Here is an 18,578-nt window from a genome sequence, read left to right as displayed (position 1 = left end):
TAAGACTGTGTAAACAGTAGGCACTCAAAAAAACTTCATTGAATCTCTTAAATATTTGCAATGTGCTTTTTCTATATGCACTGTGGCAGGTATATATTTGTTTTGGTTTGGGTTTTTTCTTTTGTCATCTCACAGTTTCTGGCCATTTATGAATGGCCATCAAGAATTACCAAGTTCTTTCTAAAAAAATACACATATAATAGGAATTTGATACTTACAAATTTATGTATATTATATGTATATTCCTCTAAGACACTTGTCCTTATAAATAACAATATGCCTTCCATGAAAAAAAAATATGCTTCCGTTCAGTTATCCTTTAGCTTTTTGGTGAAAAGAACACAACTTTGAACCATCTCCCTAGGGAAGTACATGATCCCAAACTGTGCTGATAGGTGGGAAAGATTTCCCCAAAGCCTATATGAATTCTCTAGTTAAGACCACCTGCTCTAACTTATTCAAGAAAGTACGGGCTCTATCAACTTCTGTCTGTACCACCACATATTATTAGTTGAAAGGCAAATTTGTTGAAAAGACTTTTCACGTCTTTAAAGAAGAAAATGTCTTTGCAGCAGAAAAAGATCTCTTGAAAACTAAGACTAAATTTGACCCTAAGAACCAAAAGGAAATTAGTCATCTATTCAACAAAACATCCCCTTGAGCCTATTTTAACAACCTACACAGAGGAAAACTCTACAAAGCAAAAGCGCTGGCCTGCCTGTTATGTCTGGAGAACAGAAAGCTTTTGCTGTTGTTGTTCAGATTGTGTTCTAGGTACTTCTCCCTTTGCTCTGATAAACTACCCCCACAAAAGCCATGTGGCTTCCAGCTCCAGGCATACAGTCCCCTAAGCCTAGGAAGACATGTCAGCAAGAACAGGAGATGTCACATTGAGTCCAAGGTCAACAAGCAGAAAGCCATGAATGCTATTCTCTCTTTGCTTTCTCCTTTTTATTCAGTCTGGGACCCCAGGTTGTCAATAGAATGGCCCACATTTAGGGTGGGTCTCACCACCTCAGTCAACCTAATCTAGATAAGCCTTCACAGGCATTTCTGGAGACTTGTCTTCTGGGTGATCCTAGATCCTATCGACTAACAGTCAATGTTAACTATCCCATGTCATCTCCATGTTTACTGTCACACATCATCTCATTGGGAGGTTGTCACCTGTGCCCCAGCTGGCTGCAGATGGGCCCCTGGGACCCTTTTGTCAGAACCAGAGTTCGCTCTTTCTGAAAGATGTTCTTAACGAGGCAACACTGATTTAACAAGGCGGAAAATATTCCTGCTACATGAGAGGCAGGTCACTGCGGTAGTTCAAATGAGAAATTAAGCCCATAGGCCCCACACTTGGTCCCCTAGTTGACGTTGCTCTGTGTGGAGGTTATGGGAGGTGCACATTGCTGGAAGAGTCTGTCAAGGGACCTGGCTTTGGGAATTCATAATGTGGCCCCACTTGTAGTTTGCTCACTCGGCTTCCTGTTTGTGGTTCAAGATGTGATCTCTTGGCTCTCTGCTCATGCTTCCATGCCTGCTGTATAACTCTCCACCAGGATTAGACTTTTATGTCCTGGGAGCCATAAGCTAAAATAAATGCTTCCTTCTGTAAGATGACGAGGTCATCACATTTCATCTCAGCGACAGAAAAGAAACATAGTATATGTCACCAACCCATCCCATATGAATCTTTGTCATTGCACCATGTTGGTCATGTTCTTAGGAGATAAAAGTTGCAGCCCCAGTAGAAGATTGAAAGGAGGAACAAGAAGTGACAAAGAAACATGTGTCTTTCTTGCAAAGACACATCCCACAAATTAATGTTGACTCACACCTCTTTGTTGTATCGGGTGTGCAAAGACACCCAGCAGAACCTGGAAACCAAGGGTAATAACCAATCCTTCATCAATTGCTTTTATGCATGTATACATACATATATACACACATAGTTTAAAGTTTAACTTGCAAATATACCATGGCAAGAGATTAACAATGGTAAATGGAACAGTCATAACACTGTTAAACAATCAGTTTAAAATGTAAGGACTACTTATTTCTTACATTTTCCACTTGATATTGCTTGGGCTGTAGTTAACTACAGACAACTGAAAATGAAAACTACAGAATTTGCAAAACAAGTAGCAGGGGATTGGATATAGTAGAACTTCTTTCACTCATAAGCCAAATTTAATCACACTGCCTTAAATGAATAGGCTTTTTGTTGTTGTTGCTTTGTTTTTTGGGGGGATGCATGTGTGATACATGGTTGTATGCATGAGGAATGTATACACACACGTGTGTGCAGGAACACATACTTCTGCTAAAGGCAGAGGATAACACCACATGTCTTCTTGTATCTCTCTTCACCATATTGGTTTTTTCTTTTTCTTTTTTGATTGGGTTCCTCACTGAACTTGAAGGTAGCCATTTTGGCTAGGCTAACTTCCTGGCAAGCTCCTGTGGTCCACCTATTTCCACCCTACAGGTCCACACTGCCATGTCTAACTTTTACACGGGTGTTGAGATTTGAACTCACATCTTCTTGCTCTCGAACAGCACTTTTATCCGCCAAACTGCCTCTCTTACCCCTAAACCTGTCTTTGTCATCTCTCTTCTTAAATTAGAATTTACATCCAAACTTCGGCATACACATTGAAAATGAACAAAGTTCATTTCATGGCAGCGTTTTGCTTCCTCTAGCATTCCAGAATGTTGCTGCAAATCTGATCATTAAGAGACCAAGACGTCAAGAGAACCATTTCTTGCAGGATGCTGCCAACCTACACCTTAAGGGTATCTGTCTGCCTTTGAAGATTTTATAATTGCCATTCGGGGTTCTTTTCATACAAACCATATTTTTTAGAGTGAGAGTTTAGATTTCTTTTTATTTTTCCCTGAGAAATATGCATGGCAAGTCAGAGGTTGAGAGCCAGTTACACTATTGTATAAATATGGGTGCGTGTTCTCTATTAACACTATTGTGTAAATACAGGTGCCTATTCTCTGTTGACAGTCCTAACTGTGTAGTTTTCTTTCCTTCCGTTTTTGTTGTTGTTTTCTTTAATTATTTCTTTGTGTCTTCTTGACATGGTTCTGTGTAGGCTTGCCTTATCTTTCTGTATAGCTGAGACGATGTTGAACTTCTCATCTCCCTGCCTCTGACACTCATGCTGGGATGATAGGTGCCCCTTTTTTGCTGTGCTGGGGATCAAACCCAGGACTTTGCATAAGATAGGCAAGCACTCTACTGAGCTGCACTCCACCCTGGTTGTCTATTTCCTGATATTCATTTGCTCATCCGTCGGTGTGTCTCAAAACAATGTGGGGCAGGTACAACCACACTGTCAGAAATGCCTGGTTCACATCTTCTTCCTGTAACATTTATGCTAACAGAACAACCAAACAGGCATTGGCTCATTTCTTTAACACTGAGGAGAAAACCAAGTTACATGTGATAATAGATCGAATTACTGTACTTGGTATAGTTATTTGAGTTTTATGTGATTAACCCTACTTAATGTCTTGTTAGATTATAAGTTCTGATACGAAATTTCAAATATAGTTTCTTAGAAATAACGTACTCTTAAAAGGTAGCGTTTTTACAGCCTTAAAAAGTATATCGTTTTTCTTCTTTTACCCTCTTGCTTTTTATTTGATGTGTGGTTGTGGGAAAAGTTTATTTTTGGTCATCGCACAGCACTTATCCCCATAAATCACCTAAAAAAAATCAACCTAATATAGTGCAACTTAAGAGATTCTTTTGGCTCTGAACTACATGTAGCCAGGCAATTCTAAAATTGTATTTAGCAAAGCTAATTTTTGCTGCAAGTATTATCAGCAGAAATGGAACACTTCCTGGTGATGGCCCATAGCAGCAAACCCTATCCAAAAGTCCCCTGAGGGGCCAGACACAGACTTCTCTCAGGTTCCTAAATAGCCTTGGTATGTGGCCAACGTGGTTAAATATGAACTGGCTGTAGCCGAGCTTCTAAAAGGCAGTAGGCAGGAGGGTGCAGCCTGGGCCAGGCTGGCTCCTCACAAGGAGTATCCTTGGCTTTTCTTCCTGGCTTGCTGCAGAGCACCGCTGAGTTTGAGAATAGCTAAGTACTTTTCAGCAGTTGATCTGATGTTTTCTACCTCTGTATTTGGCTGCTGCAGGGTCCTTAGCCATGGCAATGTGGCTTCCTGGGACCCAGCTGCCCCCCACCCCCCATGTACACCCTCAGTCGGCACCCTGAGCTCCTATGTCACTCAGTCATCTCAACCATAATTCTTCCTCGGTTCACTGGAAGGCTGGCCATGTGTCCTGGATTAATTAAGGTACAGAGCACATGGCTATTAGAGGAAAAAGAAGCAGGACTGGTGATGGAGCCAAGGACTTGAGTTCTAGCATGGGTTGGTGAAGTACTAGGTTCAAATCCCAGTAGCACATGATAACCACCCCCCCACACACACACACACAGAGAGAGAGAGAGAGAGAGAGAGAGAGAGAGAGAGAGAGAGAGAGAGAGAGAGATTAGATTATAGTGGCTACAAGAAGATGGTGGGGTACTCAGGCTGGTCTGGCATGTCATCCATGCACTCCACTGCTGATGTATGCCTCCACTATACCTGACTGGAGGGTACCAGGATTGTCTGGTCATCATTCTTTCTAGCCCACAGTTAAAAAAAAAAAATGGTGAGGACACAAAGGGCATTGGTGGCTCACGCCTTTAATCCCAGCACTTGGGAGGCAGAGGCAGGCAGATCTCTGTGAGTTCAAGACCAGCCTGGTCTACAGAGCAAGTGCCAGGACAACCTCCAAAGCAATACAGAGAAACCCTATCTCAAAAAACAAAGTGGTGAGGACAAAACCATTTCCTTTTAAGCAAATGACATGGATGAAAAATTATGCCAGTCACTTCTGCTCAAAATCTGTCAGCAAAATCTTGGTTGTGAGGCACCCCTTGTTATGATAAATCTGAGTCACTGCAACAATGTTACAATAAAGTTCAAAGAACCTTGCATGGATTCCATGGCAGGCGAGGGTGACCCAGGCGGAAGACAAACATGTCAGAACTTAAGTGAGAAGCTTTATTAGAATGGGGTGGGGAGAGGTAAAGAGATACAGAGGACAGAAGAGGGAGACAGGAAAAGTCCTGTCTGCCCCAAGGGAACAGCAGGAAAGAGAGAGGGAAAGACCGCATAAGAGGGTGGGGGTTCTGTCTTTTAAAGGGGTCCTTTGCATCTGCATACAGACTATTAGTCATGGAACACTGGGCTGACCAGGGCACTGCCTGAGTGCATTCTGCCAGGTGACAGGGGCAGGCCAGCATAATGCCTAAGTCATTACACTCGTGGCTTCAGAAGCAGCTTGGGAACGGTCTTTGAGTGGGTGACCATGTGCACAGATGCTCTCAGTCACCTTGGGACTGGAAAGAATTGGGAGCTGTGACTAACATTGATGACTCTAAGATCATGTCACCCCAAATCTGCTGTTATGTGAAGGAAAGGATACCAGTCAGTACTAGCACAGTTAAGATGAGTGCTCCATTTTCTAGAGAATTTAGAGACATTAAATAGAAAATAAACTGGGAGCATTGCTTAGCTGGGGGAGACCTCACAAAGGCCTGGGTGATCCTCATAACCTCACAAACCAGGTGCAGATGCACAGGGCTGTAATCCCAGTATTTGGGAGGTGGAGGCAGGAGGATTCTGAGTTAAGACTACCCATGCCTACATAGTGAGCTCCCGGCTAGCCTGGGATACACACAAGACCCTGTCTAAAAAGAACAAGCCTTCCTCTTACTTTAGCACATTGGCAAAAGCCAAATCGTCTCCATTCATCCTGGACAAGCAGCCGTGATTAACGCTCTAGTAAATCATTCTAAAGCCATCCATCGGAGTATTGATAATTCAGGCCCCTGCCCTTACCATGACAATGATTAATCAGCCATGTCTCTCGTTTTTCCTCCCAGGACACGCTTGAGATGTGCTCCAAGGATCAGGAGTTTAAAAGCATCCTCTTTTCCCTGTGCTACTTCCATGCCTGTGTGGCAGGGAGACTGAGGTTTGGCCCCCAGGGCTGGAGCCGAAGCTATCCTTTCAATCCAGGGGACCTAGTCATCTGTGCCAACATCCTCTACAACTACTTAGAGGCCAGCCCTAATGTAAGTGCTGTGTGTGATGACGCCTTCCTAGGAGTGGACTGAGGCTTCCATCTTTGGGTGCTATCAGAACAGATTGTAATTTCTTCTTTGAAGCTATTATTGAAAATAGCCAGTACTACATAAGCATTTTCTGAAAATAAACCAGATTAAAGGTTTTCATAAGATAGGTCAGACTGGTTCTACATCAGTAGTTTATGTAAAAAAAAATAATGTCCTTCATTATGTTAACAAAAACAGTGGTTTACATGTGCATATATGCCAGATTCATTAGGCAGGTAATGAAGCATTTGCACAAATGTAATTACATACAGCAGTCCTGACAGTTCATAACACTGCATTAATAATCACCACAATTAGTTCTGATGATGGAAGCAATTTACAGTGCGTCACACGTATAAATAATGGTGCATTTCCTGCATATGTCATTATTATGTATAAGGATGCCACCTTGTTGTGACTTTCTCGGTAATGTTCACCTTGGTTTGAAGTTAAAGGTAGATGGATGGATGGATGGCTGCATCTGTGAACTAAACCTGCAGATGGGCATGGGAATGCTTCATCAAGAACAGTTGTGTAAACTCTCATAAACCAAATGATTGGATTGTAGAGGAGAAGAACCGTTAGTGTCTAAGGAGAGCAGAGTGAGCTTTGTCTCCACAAGGGGAAGAACTTTTCCCATTAAGAGGCATCTATCTGTAGATGTATTTGTCAAAGCCATCAGAGGTGGAACTATGAGCCATTCCACCTGTGAACAGACTTCTCCATCCATGTGTCTAAGGACACGGTGGTTGGCTGTTCTTTTAAGTCACCATTGTCACAGGTTTTCCGTGGTGTTTTCCCAGGTTTTTTTGTTTTGTTTTTTTTGTGGCGGCCTGACTGCCATGACACTGTGCACATTCAACATGTATCAGAGATGCTTTCTCTCAAGGAACAGATTATGGCTGTGTTATTTCAAAGTAAATGGGTTTATAAGGTTTGTGAACAATAGTCCTTTTTTTCTCCTTGTTCCATTGTTTACCTTGCTTGTCTTTTGATTTTTGTTTATTTTGTTTTCTTTTTTCAGTACTAGAGATAGAATTTAAGGCTCCATGCCAGGAAAAGTGCTCTATCACTGAGACACACTCCCCAGCCCTCCTCTATAAAAAAGTTTGTTTGGCTTTGTAACTTTGTTATTTTATTTTAAAATAGGGTTTCACTATGTTGTCCAGGCTTGCTCCGAACTCCCCCTCTAGCCCAGGCTGCATGAACTTGAAATTCTCCTGCCTTGACTCCTGGGTAGCTAGGATTATAGGCCCATGTCACATTAGCATGATGTTTTATGCAAACTGTTGCATATAAAATGGAGCAGTGGGTCTTGGGGAGAACAAAGGTTGTGGTAGAGAACTGGGAGGGGTGGAGGGGAGGGGAGCCTGTAGTTGGAATATTGTTATGAGAGAAGAAAAAGAAAAAGAGGGGCAGGGGAGATGGCTCAGAGGTTGAGAGTACTGGCTGCTCTTCCGAAGGTCCTGAGTTCAATTCCCAGCATCCACATAGTAGCTCACAGCTGTGTTACTCCAGTTCTGGGCAACCCTGTGCCCTCACACACATATAACATGTAAGCAAAAACACCAATGCACATAAAATAAAAATATCAAAAGAAAAAAGTATGCACTACCTCATAGCTGGGCGGTGGTGGTGCATGCCTTTAATCCCAGCACTCGAGAGGCAGAGGCAGGCAGATTTCTGTGAGTTCAAGGCCAGCCTGGTCTATAAAGCTACACAGAGAAAACCTGTCTCGAAAAATCAAAAAAAAAAAAAAAAAAGGAAGAAAGGAAAAAGAAAGAAAGAAAAAAGAACATTATTCTAACACTTTTGCAGGAAGAACTAGACCAGTTAATTCAGTAAATACTTCATCAATGTCCCTGAGTCTGGGTCCAGAAAGGCAGTCCTGTGTGGGTTGAGCTCTGTACATAATAGAAGAGATGGAGAGGAAAAAGGGCTTACGCTGTCTCTTATCAGCATCACAGTTGGTCTGGTAAACTGTTCTGTGACCTGCTGTTCTTTCTGTGGGCACCAAGGTCAACACAGCTTTAGGTTAAGTCTGTCATATCTCTCAGATGTCTTGACCCAAGTCTTTTGCCATACATTAGGAACCAAGTTATCAAGTTTTGGAAGTTTAAGTTAGAGTATGCATATTGTTTGGTTGTACAAAAAAATATTCTTGTATTGGTTACTTTTCTGCTGCAGAAACGAAACTCTATGACCAAGATAATGTATAGAAAAAAAAAAAAGAAAGAAAAGAGTTTATTTTGGCTCATGGCTCCAGAGGGTTAGAGTCCATGGTGCCAGAACATGGCAGAGAGAGGTAGGTGTTGCTGCAGGAGCAAGAAGCCCAGAGATCACATCTCACCATGAGCATGAAGCAGAGAGTGAAGACTGAAAACAGGCCCAAAGCCCACCTCAGGGATCCTTTGATGTATTTCCTCCAACCAGGCTGCACCACCCTAACCTCCCCAAACACCAGCGCCAACTGGAGGTCAAGCACTCAAATGTCAGAGACAATGAGGGACATTGCCCATCCAAAACACCACAGCTCTTTACAAGAAGGTATTAGAAGACAGTGGTTAAGGGTTTAGGAGACAGATCAATTACTAATGTACTGGCTGCCTGAGGACCCAAGTTGAGCTCCCCAGCATAAGCATAAAAAAACTACTCATGGAAGGACATGCCTGGAATCAGAGTGTTGGAGAGGCAGGACAGCTTAATATATGGAGCTCCTTCAGGCAGCCAATCAGTGAGCTCCAAGTTAAGTGATAGCCCCTGGGTTAAAAAAACAAAACAACAAACAACAACAACAACAAAAAAACATGGTAAGCAATTAAAGATGCCTGATGTATAAGCCACTGGTTTCCAAATGTGTATACATATATGTGCATGCAAACCCCACACACCTGTGTACAACATGCTACCTCACACAAGGGTTTGTTTGTTTGTTTGTTTGTTTGTTTGTTTGTTTAAAAAAACAAAGATTAGGCTTAGGAGAATCAGTGATTGAAAGGTGCAGACCTAACTAATCAAAATTATGAAGGAAATACACATTGACTACTGACATGTAGGGAATTCATTCAATCAGAATGGGAAATACAGTTAAGTCTGTTTCTGTCCATTTCTGCTCTGTAGAAGGTATTTGTGGAGTGGTAGAGAGTGCCCCCTAATCTAGCTAGCTACTTCTCTTGTTTCTCCTTCATTTCAAGCCACCTTAAGAGAAGGAGACATTTTAGGTTCATTTCTTCAAATTTGTATAAACTTGTAGCAAGTACATTGCAATGGCCTCAGCAGTTTGACTTGTTCTGTTCTGTCACATCATGCCATGAGGAAGGCTATAATTATGATTTTATTTGAACTGTCGGGAGGCAATAGACTGCCAGGGAGGGTACAAAGGTTCCCGTCTAGAAAGGCTACATCTCAAACTGGCATGTTTTGCAAACCCAGAGGAAGTGAAAGGGCAGCAGAGAGAGGTTTGAACTCTGTGAAGCCAGCAAAGGAGATATGGTGATTTCTTGAATAAAACATGGTATGGTAGTTACTGCCCTTAGAACAATCTTGCCCAGTCAGTCTGCAGCTGAGCCTGAGTCAGTCTGGAAAACTGTTTGTCTGCCGGTCTTTGAGAAGAGTGATAGCAGTCAAGAGGACCCCAAATACAAATTGTCTAGCTGGTGCTTTCTTTTCCCCAGACACATAATAAAGACTTTAAATGAGGTGTGATGATGAGTCTTGGGGTTGCCAACTGGATGCACCTGAGAGGAGCCACCTCCTTCAGATTGGCTTGTCATTTGATCTGTGGGCATGCCTGGGAGGCATCTACTTAATTGCCAATTGGTGGGAGCAGGGATTCACCTTATTGTGGGTGGAGCCACTCCTAGGCAAGTAGACCTGAACTACATACAACAGCTAACTGAGCAAGCCAGTAAGCAGCCTTCCCGTGTGATGTCTGCTTCAGTTCCTGCCCTGGCTTCCCTCCATGATTGGAACCTGTAAGCTTAATAAACACCTTTCATCCCCCCAAGCTGGTTTTGGTCAGTGTTCTGTCACAACAATAAAAAGTAAAGTACAACAGCAGGTAACAAGAACAGGTGAGGCTGGAAGGCATGGGGAAACAACATCTTAGGATTTTTGGGTGAAATTCAGAACATTCAACTGTCCTATGTAACCTGTTCCAGAGATGCAGTAACATGCGGTGTTGTTAAAAATTTTGTCAAATTTATTAGAAAACACTGGAAATAATTCTCTTAAGAAGCTCTACACAAAAACCATAACCACACTTCAATTAGTGCTGGCTGACAGGGTAGAGGGGCACGTACTCCAGGCCAGCCAAGCTTGAGCAGATAGTCTAGGCCTGGAAGTGAACATTTGTGTGGTATGATGTGAGTTTTACTTGTCAGTTTGACCCAATCTAGAACCATCTAGATTGGGTCAAAGGAGTCTCGTGAGGGACTGTTTGGTCAACTGTGCCTGTGGGCATGTCTGTGGGGAATTGTCTCAGTTGGGCTAATGGAGCTGGGAAGACCCTCCCTGCATGGGGGCAACACCACTGTCTCATGGGCAAGGCCCTGAACTTCGTGAAGGGGTGGAGAAAGTAGATTGAGTTCCTCCTTGACCACATTAAATCATTCCCCTCTGATCTCAACTATGGATATGATGTGGTCAGGTGCTCACATTCCTGCCATTTGACTTCCCCAAAATGATGGCCTGACTTGAAATTGTGAGCCACAGCAACCATTCCTCATCATGTAGCTTTGTCTAGGCAGTTTGTTCCTGGCAACAGGAAAGGAAATAAGACATGTACTGTTTCTCCCCAGGTCCCGTGGGAAGACCTTCGTTACCTCTTTGGGGAGATCATGTATGGGGGCCACATCACAGACGCCTGGGATCGTAAGCTGTGCCGGGTGTATCTAGAGGAATTCATGAATCCATCTCTGGTAAGACATTTTAAAACTTTTTACACGGAGAAAGAAAGCTCCGGCAAGAATTTTTTCAGATTATTTTTACTATGTGTGTAGTTCTTAGATGTTCCTAAGGATGCTGGCCTTTCAGAAACATATTCTGCTATCCCTGTTGGGTTGTTTGGGAAGTTGTTAAATGTAGACTCATTGGCTCTTCATAATATCCCTATGAACTGGGCTGAGATGATGCTGTTTCTCCATTGTACAGATGAAAATACTGAGGCACAGTGATTGGTCTTGGACCTCTCAATGAGTGTAGGGATGAGCTTCAGCAGAGTATGAATCCTGTGATCTCAAACCAGGGTTCATTTCACTACCTTTGTTGTTGTTGCTTTGCCTCCACCATAAATCACAAAACATTCTACATTTTGATCAGTAAAATTATTAAATTGCTAGATATATACTCAGAGGAATTGTGGTACTTAAGTCTCTGATGTGATTGACTCATTGGCTTGACTGAATCATCCCATCATGTAGCCCTGAAGTGGGACACCCCTTTGGGGGCATTGAGATGGCTTAATGTTAAAAGTGTCTGCTGATAAACCAGACCTATTGAGTGCAATTCCTAGATCCCACATGGCGGAAGGAAAGGACAGACTCTAACATGTTGTCTGGGCTTCTGTGAGCACACTCCTGCACGTATGAGCATGGGGGCACATGAACACACCACACACACACACAAAAGTAATAACATCTCATGGCATTTCACAACCACATAGTTATAATTTTTCAATTTAAAATAAAATGGTAAGTCTATGAAGACAGTTATATAATGAGAATGTCAGCCATGTGTGAAGTGATGAGCTTACTTGGGACTTTGCTTCAAACAAACTGTAAAATAAATAAATAAATAAAATAAAATAAAATAAAAATAAAACAAGGGCTGGAGCGATTCAGGTGTTGAAACCATGGACTACTCTTGCCAAAGACCTGACTTTAGGTTCTAGCACCGAAGTCAGGTGGCTCAGAACAGCTCTGAGCTCCAGGGGATATGACGTCTTCTCTTGGCCTCCCCAGACACCCATGCCCACCTGGATATTCCTCAGAAACATACACATAATTAAAAATAACATTTTAAAATGAGATTATTATTACTACAGGACCTCGGAGTTCCTATTGTTGTTTTATGTGTGATAACAAAACAATATAGCTAGGTTTTTAAAATAAAGAAAAACATGACAATCCTTGTTGCTTCTGCTAGGAAGGGCAAGTTACCACTGACAAAATTTTAAGACCAAACATCTCTTTGTTTCTCATTGGATTAGCCCCGAGTCCCCATCAAATTGTTGTAGACCAGGCTGTGGTTTTTGGTGAAACTATTTAGTTTTTAGTTGTTGTACTGTAGGAGCTGAGGTGGTGGCTCCACTTTCTTGATGCTCTCTTGGTCTCAAATGGTGTTCAAGTTTAGGGCTGTCTGACTTATCTACTGCTATGACAAAACATCATGAACAAGATCATGTAAACAGGAAAGCATTTAATTTAATTGTGTTTAGTTTCAAGGGTTAGAGTCCATGATGGTAGAGCAAAGACATGGCAGGAGGAACGGCCCTGAGCTAACATGTCAATCCATAAATAAGAGGCAGAGAGAAGTAAATCAAATTGGTGCAAATCTTATGAAACCTCAAAGCCTGCCCCAGTAACAGGTCTTTCAGAAAGAGTACTTACACCTTCTAATCCTCTCCAAACAGCCACTAGCTAGAGATCAATCATTCAAACATTTAGATGAGTCTATAGGAGCCATTTTCAACCAAACCACAAGAGCCATTTTCTAGTTACTTGTTCTAAACTTGAAGATACTTGTGGTAATCAGCTTCACTGGTAATCAACTGTGACCAAATACCCGAGATAATCAACTTAAAAGGAGAAGATGGTTTATTTGGGCCCATGGTTAAAGAAGTCCTCATCCATGGCTAAGTGGGTGGTAGCTTAGCACATGAATGTGGGAACACACGGCTTAGGGGGTATGTTTGCTCCATGCCAGGCAAGAATTAAAAACAGGAGAGGTCAGAGGTCCCAATATCCCCTTTAAGGACATGCCTCTAATGATTGCATTTCGTTCCACTGGACTCCACCCTCCTAAGGTTCTACCACTTTCCAAGAGTGTCATAGACTAGCAACCAAGCCTTAATTCACAGGGGTGTTGGGGCAATACTTCCAAACCAGAGCAACACCCAACACTATCCAAATTCATCTAAACATTGCCAAAGATACTAACTTTATTTAGAGCAGTACTAGAGGAGTGTTTGTTGTGTTCAGTTTTGGCAATTTGAGCAAGGTTCTATTCATATTCCCTGAAAGGTTTCGAAGAAGCCTTGTGCAACTCAATCACCTTCCTCTGGTCCATTTCGAGAGGTTACATAACCATGTACCAAGAACACAGTGTGTTAGAGCATAGTCAAACATTGCAATGGGCACTCATTGTTTTTCCTTTTACTTCTTTAAATAGCATTGGCCATTATGAAGACAACAATAAAAAAAGAAAACTAGAGCTCTCTGTGGTGTGAGCATTCTTTATATCTTCCTTTGACTGGGAGTTTCCCAGTCTCTCTCTCCCCTAATGAGCAGGATTTCACACATCAGAAAGATACTTTCAATTCAGCGCAATCGGATGTTGCTCTTTGGGTCTGGGAGCGAGTTACCATGGAGACGAGAAAGATAAACAGGGCTCCAGAGCCACCTTTACAGAGGCTTATTTCTCCAAAGGATGGCGGAGGTCAAGGGGCAGAGCAGGAAGCTCAGGGGGTGGCCCCTCCCTGTGGCTAAGGGCAGAATTATTAGTGCCCCCCAAAATAGTTCATTAACCTTCATAAGGTTGAACTCCTGTTCAAATGATTTTAAAATACAGGTAAGGAAACTGGAGGGGCATTGCTGGTGTACGTGAGCCCTTTAGAAGCATAGGCGCCCAAACTTGCCCACAGAGCTAGTGAGATTCTCGGGGTGGAGATGCCTCATTTAAAGCTGGCACCCTCACCTGGCAGTGCTGCCATTGTCTCCCCAGGGGAAATGAATGCTGACTTCGTGTTCGAAGCTGCACATCCCAGTTATTTTCTCCTCATGCAAATGCTTCCCGAGCAAGCCGCTAACATGAGCTCACCCGTCAGCACCTGCAGGACATCTTTTTGTCCCTTCTTGAATCAGTTAATATGCTTTTAGAAGTTAAGAGTGTTGCTACTTTGGAACATGACCAAAAAGCAGCCCACGAATGGACCAGGTTGGAAATCCTACTGTTTGCAAAAGAGACGGATTCTTTTCAATGATGTCTTACTGCTAGAATGATGAGCTTCCTGTTGAATGAATGAGCTGTCTAATGGGAAGGCACCTTAAAGAGCCTTTGGGTAACTAAGGAAAAAAAGCCATTTTCTCATATAACACAAACCTTGGGCAGTGCTAAACAACAAATACAGCGTATTACTTTTGGGAAAGGAGATACAAAGCCACCTAAAAGTTACCATATAGTGCCAACTATTTGGATGGCATAGGTAATAATTAGGAATACAGGTTTAGAGTAGAAAAGCAAGCCTCCCCGGCCAGTGGCGGTGGGTGGGGGGCAAATTAAAATTCTTAAATTTGTTGCAGAGTCTGACTTACTATGGAAGCCCTCTGAGCAGCAGTTTTATCAAATATGAAGCAAGAATGACCAACTTAAGTTTGTTGTCAGGTTAAACACTGACAATTACTAGAACAATGTGCTTCTAAGTGGGAAACCTTTTTTATTATGAAGCATACATTTTTTGCAATATGTATTTCTTTCTTGATTGGGCAAACCTCTGTAAAAATGTTTTTTTTAATTTATTTTTATGTGAATGGGTATTTTGTCTGCATTTATGTCTATGCACCACATGCATGCAGTGCCTCTGGAGACCAGAAGAGGATGCCGGATCCCCTGAGACTAGAGTTACAGATAGGTGTGATTTGCTATGTGGGTGTTAGAAAACAAACCCAGGTCCTCTGGAAGAGCACCCAGTGTTCTTCACCACCAAGCTATCTCTCTAGCTCATGTGCATGGCTTTCTGATGCTAGGAATAGAGAGTGAATTAAATACTTGTGCCACAGCATGTAAGCAAAAACGAAAAACAAAAACAAAAAATGCTCAGTGATGGAGGGGAAGGGAGGAGAGGAGAGAAGGAAGGAAAGGAGGGGAGGAAGGAAGAAGAAAGAAGAGCAGAAGAAAGAAAGAAAGAAAGAAAGAAAGAAAGAAAGAAAGAAAGAAAGAAAGAAAGAAAGGCAAGGAGGGGAACCTGGATTTAAAAAGTCAGTCTTGCTCTGCCACACACTGTGCTGGCTGGCTGGAATGCTAACCTGTCTGTAGTTGGTGCAGAGGCCATCTTAGCAATGAGGTATGTCTGTACTTGGTTTTGTGTGCTCTGTGAACAGGGGATGACCCAGGAGATCACAGTGCCAGCTCTGCTACTCATTTCCAATCCAGCCTGATGCAGGGTTACTTGTAAAATACATTATCAAGAAAATTCCAAGTGTACTTTTCAGCTCTAAAGAAGATCTGGCAATCGGCTTCACATCTGACTAATTTCTGGAACTCCCAACAGCACTCTGAGTCACTATATTTTTGGACCCAAACAGCCAAGTGTGACGTTGTTTGTTTAGACTTGCACTGGATTAGGGACCCCTTGCCATTACTAAGACCATTTGGAGAGGCAGGCCAAGCAGTTTTTTTTTTTTTTTTTTTTTTTTTTTTTTTTTGTGTGTGTGTGTGTGTGTGTGTGTGTGTGTGTGTATGTGTGTGTCTTGAATTCCAGGAAACACTGTATGAAACAAAAGAACAATAGCTCCATTGAGTCATCACTGTTGGCAGTTACTGGCTTTCCTAGCTTCCAATATCTGCACATGTTAATGTCCTATCCAACTCCTGCAAAGATAAATTCAGATCCTTGCTGATGTTTCATGATTTGTGGAGGTCTGATTTGTCTGTGCCTGGTTCCATTAATTCTCAATATTTCAGTGGATACAGTTTTCCAGCTTCTGGTTTAGGCTATCACACTGTTCCTATGCCATGCTGTATACAGATTTTATGTGCCCTTGTGTTTAGTTCTATGGGGAAGGCTGGGTGTAGAATTGTTGGGTCAGTTGTTGAGTATGGTTGTTGCTTGGAGAACCCACAAAACTGTTGCCACTAAAAGGTTTTGTTTTCTCTACATCCTTACTAACACCACTACCACCCACATTCTTTATTCTAATTATTTTGGTGGGATGAAACTGTGCCCTGTCTCTTTGTGTCACATGTCCCCAAAGATACTAAGCATCTTCCCATGTGCTTAGGAGAAATGTCTGTTGAGCATGAGTTAAATCCTTGAGAATTTAGAACATCTCAAATAGCCCTCCCCTTGAAGAAGGAGAAGAAGAAGAAGAAAAAAGTCCCCATTGTAGAGAACTACAGGTATGGCCTCATTAACAGGAAGCCGTTTTTACCAACAACTCTTCTGCAGAAAGGCCAAATCACGTCAGGATTTAGACATGGCTCCAGTGGTTAAAGGTGTTTGCTTTGCATCATGAGTACTGGAGTTCAGATCCCTGAACTTAACAAAGAAATGCCTGCAATCCCAGAACTTTTGAGGAGTGGTGAGGAGACAGGATTGTTGGTTTCTGGCTTCCAGTGTGGCAGAGATGGGAGCCCAGTTTCAGGGAAAGACCCTACCCTGAAGGGATAGGCAGAGTGACAGGAGGACACACGATGCCCTTTTCAGGTCTCTGAACATGACTGCACACCTCTGTGCACATGCGTACACACACACACACACACATACACACACACACACACACACACACACACACACACACACACACAGTGGAGTTGTTTGGGGTTTAAAGTCAAGTGGGCACAAATGTTACAAACTAAACCTTCCTTCTCAAACTTCAGCGTTTTTACTATTAATGTAAAAATGAGGTTTAGTTCAAATACTTGGTGAGTTGTTTCACAATCCAGAAAAATCAAGATGTGCATGAAATAAGCACCTCTTTTCCTAGGGCAGGGAGACCCACACATGTGGCAAACCCGTTCTGTGTCTTGGTGTTGGAGACTGGTAAAGTCTCACAGCCACATCAGTGAAGCTGTGGACCGTGACATCCCATCTTATTTATTTGGTGGGTTTTGTTTGTTTATAAAAAAACGGTTTAGGTAAGATCTTGCTGTGTGGCCTCAAACCCTTGTTCCTCTCTCTGCCTACCAAGTGCTGGGATTACAGACATGCACCACTATGGCTGATAAATGTAATTTCTTAAGTCCCCCAAACCAATAAGGATAAACCATGACATTTCCCTTAGTTTGCTGCTGTCCTTTACTTTGCAGTACAACTGACATGAAAATCTCACCCCCTGGTCTGTCAACAGACTACTTAGTCATCGTCTGGCAAAGCACAGACCATTTTCCATCCTACTGGCACTACCCAGTGGCACTCAGACATCCAAACCCCTGCTGATTTGGTTTTCTGAAGATAGAAGTCTTTGAAGGGTAAATTGAACTGCAGCTTTTATAAGTCCTTTCATCTTCCTGTCAGTACTAAGGGAAAAAGAGTGAGCCCTTGTTGGTAGAGAGCAAAGTTCCATTTGGATGTGTTTATTCTAACTTTGGCTTTTCATTTTATTTTCCTTTTGGTTAACTTACCTGTCACAGGCTAATGATGCTGAGTTTAACCTCCCCATGTGCACTTTAGTTTGGAACATTATAGATCTAGTCACATTTAAATTTCTACCATTCTTTGTAAGTAAACAAGAAACGATAGGTACATACAGAACAAACTTGGGATGATGATGGTGGTGGTGAGATAATTCCGTTTTCTCCTTCCCCTGGTCACTGAGTTCACGTTTGTGTCTGGCACTATGAAAAGGTTAGATGAATTTGAGAACACTCCTGGTACAAAATGAAAGTATAAATGCTGACTCAAATATCAGAGATCCCCTGGAGTTCAGAGAGGACAGCTGAAAATCCCTGTCAAATTTGCATGTTCTCTATGCCATCCAGGACTGTGACGGTGAGAGGAAATAACCCACCGCTACTCAGAGACACACAACAGAGCAGTGTGGGAGATCACAACCACTTCATTGCCTTGGATTCCTATGAAGACTTTCCATTTCCAAGGTGTTTTGTATGGGGCATTCACCCCAGATTGTTGAATGGACAAATGAAACTCTCTCCACACAACAGTAGAGCGATGGTTCAAGAGACATGGTAGCAGACAGATCTTTCAGAAAATGATTTACCAGGTCTAGGAAAAAAAAATAGCTGTATTGGATAATGATCTTAAAGTAATAGCATCCCCTTTGTACATTTAAGTGCATGTGTAAATGGAATTCAGGTCCAAGAGACTGGAAAAATTAAGAGGTGAGAACTGAGAGAACTGGATGAAGCAGCTAGGAATCTTCTAAGCACTTGACTGTTGTTGGATAGACTCGGTCCAGAAATTCTCTGGTTATACTTTGAAGATTAATTTCTTGGGTG

General features: G+C 42.4%; 1 protein-coding gene across 1 annotated transcript in view; it reads left to right on the top strand.

The window, feature by feature from the left end:
• Dnah11 (dynein axonemal heavy chain 11) overlaps positions 1-18,578 on the top strand; it is a 298,245-nt gene that overhangs the window by 270,798 nt on the left and 8,869 nt on the right. Inside the window, exons 75-76 of the mRNA XM_027416426.2 lie at positions 5,955-6,146; positions 10,985-11,104. Of these exons, the coding sequence (XP_027272227.1) occupies positions 5,955-6,146; positions 10,985-11,104 (312 nt within the window). The remainder of the gene's footprint in view (positions 1-5,954; positions 6,147-10,984; positions 11,105-18,578) is intronic.

The sequence above is a fragment of the Cricetulus griseus genome, chromosome 5, assembly GCF_003668045.3.
Source record: "Cricetulus griseus strain 17A/GY chromosome 5, alternate assembly CriGri-PICRH-1.0, whole genome shotgun sequence".
NCBI classification, from domain to species: domain Eukaryota; kingdom Metazoa; phylum Chordata; class Mammalia; order Rodentia; family Cricetidae; genus Cricetulus; species Cricetulus griseus.
This window is presented reverse-complemented; position numbering and strand designations above follow the sequence as displayed.